Raw genomic sequence first — 13,998 nt, forward strand, 5'->3', positions numbered from 1 at the left:
CAACGCTGACATAAGCGATTTACTGATTTCTATTATTGCAGCTGCTAATCAAATTCTTTCCATATGATCTTGATGATTTTTAAAAAAATCAATGATTACAACTGTAACAATATTGTCAGTTGATGTGCACCAAGTAAAACCCACCTTTCCTCTCTGGCTTGTCTCGCCTCTTCCCTTTTTTCAACATAGTCTCGACTGAGATGGATGGATACAGAAAAAAAAAATGAAGGTTTGGATTGACAATGTAGTAGTCAATTTTGTGTTTTGCAAGATGAGACTGACTTGAAGCGCTCCCTCTCCTCCCTTTCGATCCTCTGCAGACGCTCCTCTCGTTCCATGCGCCTCCTCTCCCTCTCTGCAGCCAAAGACTCCTGATGTTGCCTGTACGAGGAGCTCAGCAAGCTTCCTAAAGCAGGTCTGCATGTATAAAGAGACAAAATTCATATATGTTGGAGTGTTGATAAGTTTAGAGAATGTCATCCATGCCAACCTTTCAGTTTTAGACTCCGGTGTGCAGGTTGCCGTACTAGTGAAGCGATTGCTGGGTGCTTCTGGACTTTGCTGCTTATCTGGCTGTGCTGCTTCATTGGAAGTAACCCTGTAAACGGATCAACACAATAAGCCCGATCACAGATAGCAAAAAAAAAATAATTGACAGGTTGACCCTCTAGCCAAAAGCCTCAAGATGCCACAAGCCAAAAGCCTCAAGATGCCACAAGCCAACTTAACAAATATAGGATGCCATGTGATGGCGGCAAAGCACTACTTTTATCATGTTCTACAGCAAGCCCAGGAGGTCTTTCTGAGAGTGTTGGATGTTTTAGTCAAACTGAAGGTGGGAGGAAGTGTGAAACAAAGAAGTTGAAACCAGACAGTTGTCAGTATTACACATAAAAGAAGTAGATGGAGACAGGGAATTAAAAAAAAACTACAATTTCGTTATCATCCATTTTTAAACAATAATGTTTTTCCCTCATAAAATCGCAACCCTATTGTTGTAAAGCTATTTTTGTCTCAGAAAATAAATTATGCTTTTACGAATTCATCTTCGTACCATCTTTACTTTCATCCTGTCGCCAACACTTTATTCTCGTAATTCCCACGATAATATTCTTTTAGTACCCCTTTGTAAACAGCAAAATGTGACTTTGTGAATACTGATGAGAGAGACAGTGACTCACACTAAATATCTCTCTGGTCTTAAAATATAGTTATTGACTCGTCTTGTGTTAACGATGGTTCGTATGAAAAACAAAAGCCCGATGAGTGATAAAAATCTCAAAATAACTTTCCGGGAAATTGCAAAAAGAACTTTTTTTTCTTCCTTTCCCTTTAACCACAGGTCTTTAAGGAAGTCAGACAGATTGTGGTGGGAAAGGAGGTGTTTTAATAAGAGTGGTGGAAAAAAACACTACCAATACAGGAAGGAGGCAGGAAGGAATAAAAAAAAGGAGCACATTTATCATGGATTCAATCAACAAGAAACTACGAGACAGGATTTGGGATGCTTATGTGCTTATTTGGGACAAATTTCAAACTAAAATCTTTGCGATGATTTGCAACAGACACAAGAGAGGATGTCGCGGTCCTTAAGATGATCAACTTCCTGTCTTTTAGAATTCAAAAACAGCAACACTGAGCCCAATTTCATTGAGCCAAACCAAAAGAATTATTTATCGAGAATTTTCCATTTAACTGATTATGACGACTCGACGCTAATCCGAGCTAAGCGGGGTAAACTCCAACCAAAGCACTTTTTAAGTGCCAAGAAAAAGTAGCATTGTAAACGAAATACCAGGACTTACAATTAGAGGTTTATCGCAACGAGCAAGCTTGATGTATTGTGGTAACAATGAGCTCATAGAATTTGCTTATTTGCAGAGAGCGAATTTGGGTTCCCACTGATTTATGGTCAGTTCTAGTCAGTGTATTTTTTTTTGGGGGGGGGGGGGGGTAAAGGACATAATGGGTTGGTTGTATCCCATCCAGGACAGTTAGCCTACAATACCTGTGATCGTCCTGCCTACAGGACTCAGTGACTGGATGACATTCATCATCTGTCTCCTCCTCCTCCTCCTCTCCTTCATCCTCCTCCTCCTCCTCCTCCTCCTCCTCCTCATCTCTGCGGTAGGGGACGGTTTGAGGTTTCAAAGGAGGGAAGTGAGCGTAAGAACGAGAAGTGCGACAGGCAAAGTGAAAAGATAGAAGCAAAAATGACTTTGGAAAAAGACAACACAAACATGCTGACAAATCTCAGTGTTCCCCATGTAAGATATTTCTCAACGGACTCACTTTTTCCATTTCTGGAAGTCATTATTTCAGTTCAGCGAAGGCTAAAAGTAAACGAGAAATCATAGTGCTTTGATTTACGCTTTATTCCGGTTATAATTTTGAGGGAAACACTGAACACACACATGCAGCAAGCAAGTAAGTCACAAGATGTTGAAGGCAGAGAAACAGGTGCAAGAATGTTTGTTAGCTGCTTTTTATTTTGAGCTGATATCAATTTATTAAGATTAAAATAAAAGTGAGACTGTTTATGTTAAGGCTACTTCCTGGTTGGTCCCTCGACAAAGTCCAATTTATGTTTTACTTTTTCAGACTTATCTGAAACATGTTTTGCAAGTGATTGTGCACATTCCGAAAATGCCTCAACACGGCATGTAAAATATTTCCATAAAAAATTTAGAGCCTGCATACACACGGGTATCATAATTGGATGAATTTTTGAAAACAATGAGGTCACTAAAATTAAATTGCCAATCACCATGAAAAGACAAACGTGATGAAAAAAAAGCAGAACGCCACGCAGGAGGCCAAATGTGTCCTCTAGGTGGCAGTAATGTTTGATGACTTATATGGATCCGGGTGACAAAAGAACTAAATCAAAAGATGGGAACACAACATCCCTGATGGAGGTAAAAAGGGACAAAGGCACGTTTGTCAAATATTATTTTAAAAATATTTTTTTAGTGACCGAGGAGGTGATTCCTTTCAGTGAGATATATACACTCAGTGTTATTTCCTGTTCTGCCTCCACACACGTGAGTCTTGTTGCCCGTTTTCTATTTAGATCCATCGCTCGCACGGGCCCTTCTGGCTTTCATTAACAAAATGGAAAACGTTGATCTTCAAAGGCCGCTAGAATTTCCTGTAGTGGGCCGGTATCGCATGACCGGCCAGACCTGGGAGCTACCAGAAGGTTTAATTGGTATGCTATTTCAAAACCTGGCTGGGATGTGATGCATTAAGACTGGTAGTGATCAGGTGAGGGGCGAGTACTTTTGTCCGCTGACTGGTGCTGATAAAACCCAACTGCAACATCTGAAGTCAAAATGGAAACATTTGGATATCCTCTATCAGTGGCTTTTGGCACCTCACCTTTCGGCGATGTCTTCAACCCGCTGGCCTCCAAAGGGCAGGATGCCGCTTGCATAAGGGCTGCATGGCGACGCCGGTGCCGAGGCGGGACCTCTATTGTTCTGAAGAGAATGCCTGCGGCTACGTCGTCTCTCCAGGCCGCGTCGCTCGCTGGTGCCGCCCATGCTGGCCCGCCGGCGCTCCTTCCTGCCGCTCGGAGGTATCTGCGTCTCATCGTCACCGTCCTCGCGGCGAAGAGTCGTCTTGGGATAAAACCAGAAACAAGTCAAATACAAGATGACATCACAATAGATTTGTTGAGGAGCTTTCTGACCTCGTAGATGTTCAACTGCTCTACAAGGTCAAGGTCAGAGCCCTTCCTGCTTAGGTGTCTCTGTGCCAAAGCCTCGATGCCCTGCTCCTCCAAACAGTCCACCACGTCATAGTAAGAGTCTTGATCGGGCAGACTGGCCAGAGTCTAAAACAAAAGTGGATGAAAGGAGTACAACTCAATGAGAAGAACCCTGGGAAATTAACTTAGTTTAGTGAAGTTCTACCCACCTTGTTGATGAGCGTCATTGCATACACCAGCAATTCAGTATCTACTCCGTCTTTCTCATTCAGGATCTCCATGACGTTGCCCCATACTTTGGTGCCTGAAATAGTCAAATCCAGACAGCAGATGGTGGTCATTGAAGAATCAGTCTTTTGTTTTTTTTTTCTTTTCACAGCACATGTCTTCATTGGTGTCGCTGTTGAACTGGAGTCTATCCCAGATGACATTTGACCCTGGGCCGGTTGCCAGTCATACACACAGGGCACATATGGAAATACATTCCTACACTTGAATTTCGGCGCAGATTCAGAAAAGGCTGTTTTAAAATCGAGAGCAACATTTCCTATTTCAAGTTTTATCTATGCACTCGACAAGTGGATTCGACTGAGATTATAATTCAACTCAACCAATGCACTGATCTAATTAAGATGCATTCCTCTGCAATTACTGACTTCACTCTACAAAAATGATCCAAATAAGACTAGACTAATTTGTTCTAATTCACTCTATTATTTTGCTTTCCCTAGATATCATTTTACCTCTTTTGGCATCCACAGCATTCACGGCATTAATGAATAAAACGGCGTTTGATTCTGCATACTCCACAAACACCAGCAGGAGCTTCAGCGCCGTCTTCACCACCAGACGAAACTGCACAGTAGGAAATGCAAATTGGACAATTTATAAACACAGTTCCTAAGTGAAGTTTTGTCATCATTGTATCCGGTCTTGCGTGACTTGATAAGAGCCTGGCAGGAAATTGTGTTGGTGTGTGACGGTCTAAAACTTAAAACTAAAGTATACAGGGTGCTAATTCAGCAGAAATTGAACACCATTAATAGTGAGCATCTATAAATATAAAAGCAATTCATATAGGAAAAAGATTTTAAAAAATATATGGTTAAAAAAGGGGTTACTGTAACAACCAAGTGTAACAATCTAGCCACTAGGGGGCTGAGTTGACTACACTAACTTGTAGGTTGAAATAAGTGTGTAATTTCAGAACGTATATGATGATCAGGCAGTGGACCATAGCATCATACTTGAAAAATAAAAATAAAAGAAAAACTTTCTTTGTTTTACCTTAGCCCCGACAAGGGTGTAGAGCCATTGGACTATTTCCTTATTTGCAATGAGGCCATTCATGCCATCCACAAATAGCATGATCTGTCCAAGAGCTGGAGAGGGGGGAAAAAAAAAAACGAGATGGAGGCGAAGGTTTAGTTAATCATCCACCCAGACAAGTCTTGTTATTGTCTTTTCTCTGAGAACTGAGTGTCCTTCTCAAAACAAGTGGAAGAACTACGGAATTTCCAATGTTATTAATTTCAGTGGCAATGCACAGCAGGTCGTCTTGGCCTTTTTTTTTGAAAGAATGAACCATGACACACACACACACACACACACACGCACACACACACGCACACACAGAACAGCATTTTTGGGAGTGCAAAGTACAGGACGACCTAAATTAGCACCACTAAAAATGTACATCATTAAGAGATCTTAGAATAATTTATTTTATATTAATTTAGCTTATTAAATATTTGTCTAATTTAAGACAATTTATGATTTTTTTTAATTAGATAGCCTTAATGGGTTAATTAAGTAAAATCTCAGCAGTTTATACTGTTAGAATAAAATACTTTATTTACACAAAGTTTGAACTTTTTTTTAAAATTATTTATTGCTTTTATTGTCATTTCATACAAGGTGCTGCCAAGCCTTACTGGGAGCAAATTTAGCTTCAGTGTCCTGCTCAAGGACACTTTGACATGGTCACAGTGGCTTTAGGATTGAATCCACCACCTTCAAGCTGGGAGACAAACACTCCACCACTGAGCCACACTGCCGCCACTTTCCCAGGGAATGACGTGAATCATTTTTTAAAAAAAATCAAACGTTTTATGCCGCCGGTTTTTGTGTGGAAAATGAGCTTGACCCTTTCTCATATAAAAGGCGAACATCGCAAACAGATGTGTATTGTTATGAAAGGTGTTGATTATATTGCTGTGGACCCCATAGAAACTTGAGCTACTGTCCAGGAGAAACTTGGAAAAACAACTCGACGCACTCATCCCTCAAGTCAACCGACGTGACTGTAAGGAAAATATTTGAGCAGACCGCCTCGATGGACGCTGACATGACTTCCATGTGTAAGCGGATACATAAATAAGAGGAAAATAAGAGTCAAGGGATCTCAGTGGGGAAGAGCTCGGGTCAGACAAGTGTGGGGCTTCTGTTAAGGAGGGAATTGGGGGAAGGGGAAGACGTACAGCTGAACTGACAAATGTTTTTTTCCCCCCCTTCAAACAGTAGGTGCTTAGTAGAGCCTCAGTGATCACTGCCGCACACACAACAAGGGGTTAATGCGTTCACACTAACAGGATGAGCCTAGCTTGACCCCACTACCTCTATTAATCAGCTAATGGCAATGGGGAGGGGGCATTGGGGGAAAAAAATATAAACAAAACTTAGTAAAATTGAGAGAACTTCCAATTTACCATTCAGGAGACCTTTCAAAATTAATAAGTAACTTATTGATGTTGTTGATTCGTAATAACTGGTAGAGCATCAGAAGTCAAACAGAATGTTTCCCAGGAAGCTGTTTGACCATAAATTAATGTGGATTTCAAAATAATCTAATGAGAAATAATGAACACAGATTTCCACCAATTTCCACCACAAAGAAATAATGCAATCACAATAATGCAGTATTTTAGCATAATGATGTGAATGCATTATTTTTGATGGATAACACCATAAATATACTTGGGAAGGGAAAAAACAAAAGTATGATCGAGTGAAATTGTCAAATAACTGTCTGATTTTTGTTTCAGATTCTCAACTTTTGGTAAATGTTTTACTGGAAATCAAGTTTTCAAGTTCTTCATCTGCAAAAACCATTGGTCCATCAAATGTCATCTAAATGATTGGAATTCAAAGGGATTCTTGGTCTGCTTGAAAGTAACAAATAAGAAGTGCCCTTGGCCTTTGACCTCAGTTGCCCTCTGCCACAAATTCACATCTCTGCTAAGTGTACAACAATCTTAACAATTCAACAAGGCAAATCATCGTCCCGCACATTCCAATTTGGTTTAAAAAATGACTGTCTTTACTAGTTTTCAGACAAAAATAACTGAGCTTCTTTGAATTCTTGTCTATATAAACTTGGAATTTGACCTGTTTGGATGTGACAAGACAACACTGACAGGATTTCCTCCCAAAAAAAATAAAAATCCTAACAAACATGAGCTTTGAATAAAAAACAATAATAAATATATACATTCAAATTGACACAAGGCCCCAATAAAGCAGGTTATATCCGACCAACTGCTCCATCCAAGACTTAGTGGCTTAACCGAGAGCTCCTCAGTAGTTAGCAACTAATCTTCACTTGTTCATGTTAAACTGCTCCTCATGTTATGAGATGAGAGGCTTCACCTTCAGTCACATACTTCTCATCTTTGGAGGGGCTGGAAATTATCAGTGTGCCATAGATAAGCCAGAATTCCCAGGTGCAGCGGCTGTATGTTCCTGACCGTGTGTGTGTGTGTGTGTGTGAAGGCTCCAGTTCATCTTTTATCAAGCCGAGTTAATTACTCACAACATGTCAGGCCCGAGCATTCCTGACAGTCCTCTCATGCGGCCAGCCCTGAGCGTCGGCGTGGACAATGTGGAGTCGGGGGTAAAGCACATCAAGAGTGTGTTTCTAAAAACATGATTAACCTCCTCAGTCAACGTGAATTCAAGTGTCACCCTCTCACCCCCGTTCTGCTTGCCAGCACTGCTGATGGATGAGTGACAGGGGGTAATGACATGATGAACAGCTGCTCTATTGACTTCAGCATCCAAACAGTTAACTCAAACTAACACACTTTCCAGCAACATTCTTCGCTAGTTGACCTACGATATGACCACTGGGCCAGTTCACCTGAGTATTGAATATACCCATGGCTGAAAAGATTTTGAAGGGTAAAAGAACATAATGAGACTTTTCGGTGTGGCATCGCTCAACGTGAACGCTCAGCTGCTGACAGACGACGCATTAGCGCTTCCAAGTCGACCACTAAATGAGACGATGACACAAGTGAGGATTTTGTGTAGCCGATGTATCTTAAATGCGTTAACATTTATCCACGCTAGTAAAAACCGCACCACGGGCGATCTTACCCTCCGAGTCGTTTAAAAACGCTTCGTCATGGAATTAGTTAATGCCAACGAAAGTTTAAGAACATTCAAAGGTAAACAGACATGAAACCACATGGAGAGCAGTTATCCCGTTAAAGCAAAACGATACTGTAAGTTGTTTTCAAAAAGTAAAATTACCGTTCATTACGGAAAATGCAATCATGGGAAACGTCTACTTAGTGACATGGCGGCCACCTCTGCGAGAAGTAAACTCATTTCCCTGTATTGATGATTGCATGACGACTGGCAATAATAAGTGCGAGGACTTTATTTACTAAACTAGCACTACTCTCTTTGTATTTCCACATATTTAAATAATAACGCAAAAACAAACAATCGGAACTCTCTACTGGATCGTCACGTAATAATAACACGGATGATAACAAATAGACCAATAAAAATGTTTTACTGTTGAACAGACAACATCAATATATTCTTGGGAGAATTAATAAGAAGAGCATGTGAGCGCTGAGTCTGTGCAGGGCAGCGTCCACTTCAGGCACTGATGTGAGGCCAAAAATGTGGGCCTCCATTTGGGTTAATCATGAGCAGCTCGAAAATACCTCACACAAAGTACAACAATAACAGCGCTTTGCCCCCTTTTGCATGGATGTCACGTAATGAGATGCTGGCAGACGGTGAGCTGCCTTCAAAGCTCAATGATTGGAATTTAAATGTATCCACGATGGGAAAGAATAGCCTGGGAAGAAAACACATGGCCGTAAGGACAACAAGCAAAGACCTTCTGTATGAACGACCCAAAGCCAGCGTCTGAGCTCCAGCCGTGGTTCTGAAAGTGTTTCTTAAAGACCTCTCTCTCGTAAACCGCAGCAATTATGCTGCAAATCCACAGGAATGTGAAGGGAAGGCTGCTCCCTGACCGCTGCCAAGGTGAGAAAAATCTGAGGTTCGGGTGGCAGCGCCAACATGAGTCAGCTGGCTCCGACGGAGCGACCTTATCTGGAAAGATGCAACACAAAAGCCTCCTTTCCCAAACTCATTCATCACTTTGCCCCTTTGGTTTTTAATTTTGAAATGTATACAAAACCGGGTCAGTTGGACCATCCGTCATCGAGGAGAATTTATTTTATCAGCACTTTGGGAGAGGAGCCAAATCTCCGTGGCGTTCAGGCTGTTATTTTGCTGTGCTGTGCGTTAGCAAGCAGCTGCACTCACAGGTCAGAGACGCGCATGCACGGCAACTGGACACGCTTCAATCAAAGTTTAGAAACTCTTTAACGGCCATTCTTTTTCTCTAAAATTGCCGCCAATGTCAACATCTCCTATGCAATAACATGAACATCCATTTAAAGGCATGATAAAAAAAAATGGGAAGTTCACTGGAAACAACAGATGAGAATCACAAAGTGAAAAAAATAGAAGTAATCAAACCAAATCAACAAACTCAAACGTCCTAAAAGCTTGTGTAATCTGGTTTTTGATTCATCAGAACCCATTAAGATTTCCTATTTCAAAAGACAAATTCACACTAAGGAATCAAATCACAGTTCCAGAGCATGACCAAAATATAGAAGCCCATATAAAATATTATTGGACTCCATGAAGTTAGATTTCATATTCCCTTTTATCACACTTGCTCCTTTACTTCTAACTCGAGTCTGAACTGTTCATGGAGAGCATACTCACGGGACCTGACATTAGAGCAAGACAACTTGCCCCCGCCAAAACATCCCCAGTCAACAAGGCGACTGACTGCCAGACATACACAAAAGCCCCAGCACTATATAAGGACGATGCTTTCAATTTGATGTGAAGCGCACATCTGCAGGCATTTGACAACTGACTGTGGGCCAAAACCCAAATAAATTTCTTAATGACATACAAACAAGCTTTGGAAGCCTTGTGAAGAACTCCAAGTACAGAGTCCTGGTTTGACATTAAGTCTCTTATATGCATCACATAAGTAAAACTTACTATTCAATCCTTAAATGATTGGAGACTTTGGAGGAGACTTTGATATCCTCCCAAATAAAATGAACATCTATTAATAGTGCGCAGTTTATAGGCATGATTCTCACGTGATGGGAAAACGAAGCTTCACATTTGCTTCATGAACCAGTTCTATTTTTTTTACTGTTCTAGCACTGTTCCACATTTGGCTCAAAGTAAACTGACTTGACTTTTTTTTTTTAAAATGTCTTTAATCCAAAAGTGTGACAAAGTACACTGACTTGGCATTTTTAAATGTCTTTAATCCAAAAGTGCGATCAAGAGGAGCCAAAATATACAACTGGTTCATGAAGAAAATTTGACGCTTCGGTTTTCACATTACTACTGCTCTCTCAGCACAACTGAGGCTTTGGTGCTTTTAGTGATGATGAAGGGTGTCTTCTGAGGAAAGGCCAAAACACTGTGTAAGAGTTGCTCTATTGAGAATGTGTCATCTATCTTCCAACAATAACATCATAACACTATATGCACACATGGCAAGATAATAGTAAATGTTTAATTATAAACCAAGAAAAACATTTGTACTAGTAAAATGCTCAAATTCTTGTTCTGTAAGACACTTGCAGTTCTAAAGGGAGAAGAAAAGCAGTATGAAGGTCATGCAGGTGGAGCTAAATTGCCTTGCCGTATAAGGAGGAACCGAAAGGGCTCTGTTAGCTTTCACCTGAGGTGAACTGGGGGTAACTGGTATGATCTAACCAAAAACAATGTCAGAAGGTCAAGGTTTCCTTTCATGTAAAGGTTGCTGAGTCAAAAGCTTTTGAGACTTGAACACGTTAATTGAGTTGCCAGAGAGTCATTTGGAGAGAAACCATGCCGGAGGCTAAATGTCACCAGCGGAGTTGAGGACTTGCAGGATAAAAACATGTGTGCCACTCATTTGTTCAGAGGTGCAATTTTTGGAGTTGTAAGTCAATTAGAATTTGCAACAATGGAATAGAAATAGAAATGAACCCATCTCCAATAAACACATTCAAATTGTTCCAGTTTTTGTTTGCATCTGTCCACTTCCAACTGTCTACTTCTAAAATTACAGCTCCCGTAAAAAAGCAGCACGACGGGGCAATACTAAGGGTCCGGCTCCTCTGGTGGAGCCAAGCACTAACACAGCCAGACGACACAATCCAACTTCGATACCTTCGGTCGCTTATTTCCCCAGCAAATTGTCAAAGCGGCAAGGACAGGAATCTGTTGCTTGGTGCAGGACACCTCGCACAACATTGATTCCTTTAAATATAATTCAAATCCAAACAAAAAAACTACAAAAGATTCCCTTGAAAGTAATCTCCTGGAGTCTAAAGTGCTTTCCCAGCCTTCTTTGCCATGCCTTTATGCACTTCTGGAAGAATTCATCCGCCATCCTCTGCAGCTGTCATCATCGCCATATTGATGTCATCTACATCTTCAAAAAGAGCTGCCTTGATGCCTCCCTTGAGCTTGAGGAGGTGGGGATCCTACACTCCAATAGACCAATGCTCTTCTTGGCCAGGAACTGTCAAATGTTGACATGGTCAAGCTTATCTTGTGCATTGAATAAAGCATATAGACGTCGTCTGGCCCACACCGAAGTGAAAAAAGTTTGTGGTCTGTCTAGACCCCAGTCATGAAACCTTTCCGACACTCATTGTACATCCAAATGATTGTGTTGATACAAAAGCTATTAAACTCCAACAAAAAAGGTTACTCGGTTACTCTTGTAGAGGTCAGCAAAAAGTTTAATATCCCATTCAAGGATCTTCAATTTATAGCCTTGTAACCGCCACGTCATTTAAAACTGCAGACCTCTTAACTGTAATGCCAAAGAGACAAAATCAAGAGTAAAAAAGATGTGCTAAGAGCACAAAAAGAAACATGAGCATGACTTATCTACTAGAACTGGACTGCCAAGTCTATAGCATGTAATCCACTGTACAACATAATACGGCATGTAATGACTTATGTTCCTGGGAGGGAGCTGCGTAAGCGTTACATGCTGCACGATCCCTTACGCTCGCCGACTTTAAAAGGTAGGAAGGAACGTTTGTCCTCATTCCTTGTCGATTCAAAATGTCAACTTGGGTGCGTTTCATCATAAAAACAGTGCAGGGGCAGAAATAGTAGAGTTGGTGTCAGTAAAAAAAAACATAGACCACGCTGAAGACTGTCCACAGAGACCGTTTCAGAGAAAAAGATAATTGCTTCAAGTTGGCTGTAATTGGTTTGTCTGTCTGATGCTGCTCCCACATCTTTTTTTTTTTTACTTTGACTAACTTAAAGGAGCATTGTGCTTACAGCAAATGCTAAAAATCACATTAATATGACTATTTGTAGTAGGTCATCCGAGTTTATTTTATTTTTAAACTTTTGGGAAATACTTTCATTTACTCTCGTGTAACAGATTTTTCACATATTATTTATTATTTTCTATGGCACCATTTGTTTTGATGACTCAATTTGTTTTGATCAGCGTCACCCTAAAATCATTCAATCTTTGAGGTTCCCATTCGGCGTAAATATACAGGATTATTTTTTTTTGTGTAAATCACCCATGGATGGAAGAATGACCAAATCTAATGAGGCTTTAATTACTCCCGTGTATTAGTGACCTTGCAGCATGGCTGAGCATAAAGTAGCTAAACTAGATGACAAAAAAACACCCTCCGAAAAAGTGACCTCATCCCCATTTGCACTGATGGGGTGATGAAGGCATGCAAGGTCCCCTCTGGGCCACAACTGCAGGCCTCCAGCAAGTTAAATCCCAGGCTGGAAGCCCTGTGAGCCAGGTGCGAGGGGGCCCTAAGAAGGGACCGGACCCTGAAATAACCCACATCATAGCACGAACTGGGCACAGACACCTTCAGGGCAATAAGTGAGAAATGGAAAAAGTAAGATGTGAGTGTAGATGGCGATATTCCAAGGAGTGAAGTCTGGGAACCTGCTCTTATAAAATATATGCTCACTAGATGCAGGTGTGAATACTTTTTCCATTTTCTAAAATAGTTTTATTGATTCATGAGGGAGCTTTGAAAGGCACTCCAGACAGAAAAGTTCAAGGCTGTCTTTCTTACCTTTTCAAACTGGCTTCAACATGAAATACAGCACATTAAAAAAAACAAAGCAAAAAAAGAAATAAAAAAATCCTTAGGTTGTAGTTTCGTTTTGCTTTTTTTTTTTTTAAACTACACTCAAAGATTAATCTAAAAAGTAGATCCAAGTTGTTTTGGTCATTCCCAGACAAAATAAAATATTTTAAATTATTAATAAAATTAATCACTTTAATTAATTAATTTTTAAAATGTATTTGTTTATTTATCTATTGATTTATTCTTTTTTTTTTCTTTTCAAAAGCACAGAAAAAGTGTCTGTGCATCTTTTCTGTCTGTGTGCATGTAGGAACATCTCGAGTTTTTGCTCCTTCCCTACCCCCACTAAATCCTCTCTTCTGTGAGATAGTTCCATATTTCATTCAGTCATCAAATTTAAAGCTGCACACATCTACAAACTAGCTCAAGTTCTACGAGAGGGAGGCACGGACCTTCTACATTCTCAGTATTCCTTGGTTATGTCAAGAGAAACAAGATGAGGAATTAACATGGGTTAAAGGCTCTTGTGGGAGTGTGGTTGTGTTTAAATTTCTCATAGTGATTTTGAAACCTGAAAAGGAGCAAATAAAAGATAAGCGTGTTTTGATCAGATAGGAACATAAAATAATATGAGATGTGGTCTCATCATTCAGCACTGAGCAACACTAACATCTCCCCCAATGCTTGAGGCTCCAAATAAAACCACCTCCTACTCATGTGCAATTCGCTAATAAGAAAAAAAAAGTGCTAACAGAATGCAAGCAGGGGTCGTGTTCAATTTTATAACCTGCATAGGCGAGGGATGAGGGGGGGGGGGGGGGGGGGGGGCAGAGGTAACTTGTCACTGACATCCAGACA

The 13,998-nt window shown here is 40.6% G+C and overlaps 1 protein-coding gene across 3 annotated transcripts in view; it reads right to left on the reverse strand.

The window, feature by feature from the left end:
• Window positions 1-13,998, reverse strand: part of fhod3b (formin homology 2 domain containing 3b) — a 59,118-nt gene that overhangs the window by 9,511 nt on the left and 35,609 nt on the right. For all 3 annotated transcript variants that reach the window (XM_061289279.1, XM_061289280.1, XM_061289278.1), the window contains 8 exons: window positions 5,000-5,094; window positions 4,456-4,567; window positions 3,922-4,016; window positions 3,695-3,838; window positions 3,382-3,623; window positions 491-598; window positions 283-417; window positions 145-195 (listed from right to left, as the gene is read on the reverse strand). In XM_061289279.1, the coding sequence (XP_061145263.1) occupies window positions 145-195; window positions 283-417; window positions 491-598; window positions 3,382-3,623; window positions 3,695-3,838; window positions 3,922-4,016; window positions 4,456-4,567; window positions 5,000-5,094 (982 nt within the window). The remainder of the gene's footprint in view (window positions 1-144; window positions 196-282; window positions 418-490; window positions 599-3,381; window positions 3,624-3,694; window positions 3,839-3,921; window positions 4,017-4,455; window positions 4,568-4,999; window positions 5,095-13,998) is intronic.

This window comes from Syngnathus typhle, linkage group LG10 (assembly GCF_033458585.1).
Source record: "Syngnathus typhle isolate RoL2023-S1 ecotype Sweden linkage group LG10, RoL_Styp_1.0, whole genome shotgun sequence".
Lineage (NCBI taxonomy): Eukaryota > Metazoa > Chordata > Actinopteri > Syngnathiformes > Syngnathidae > Syngnathus > Syngnathus typhle.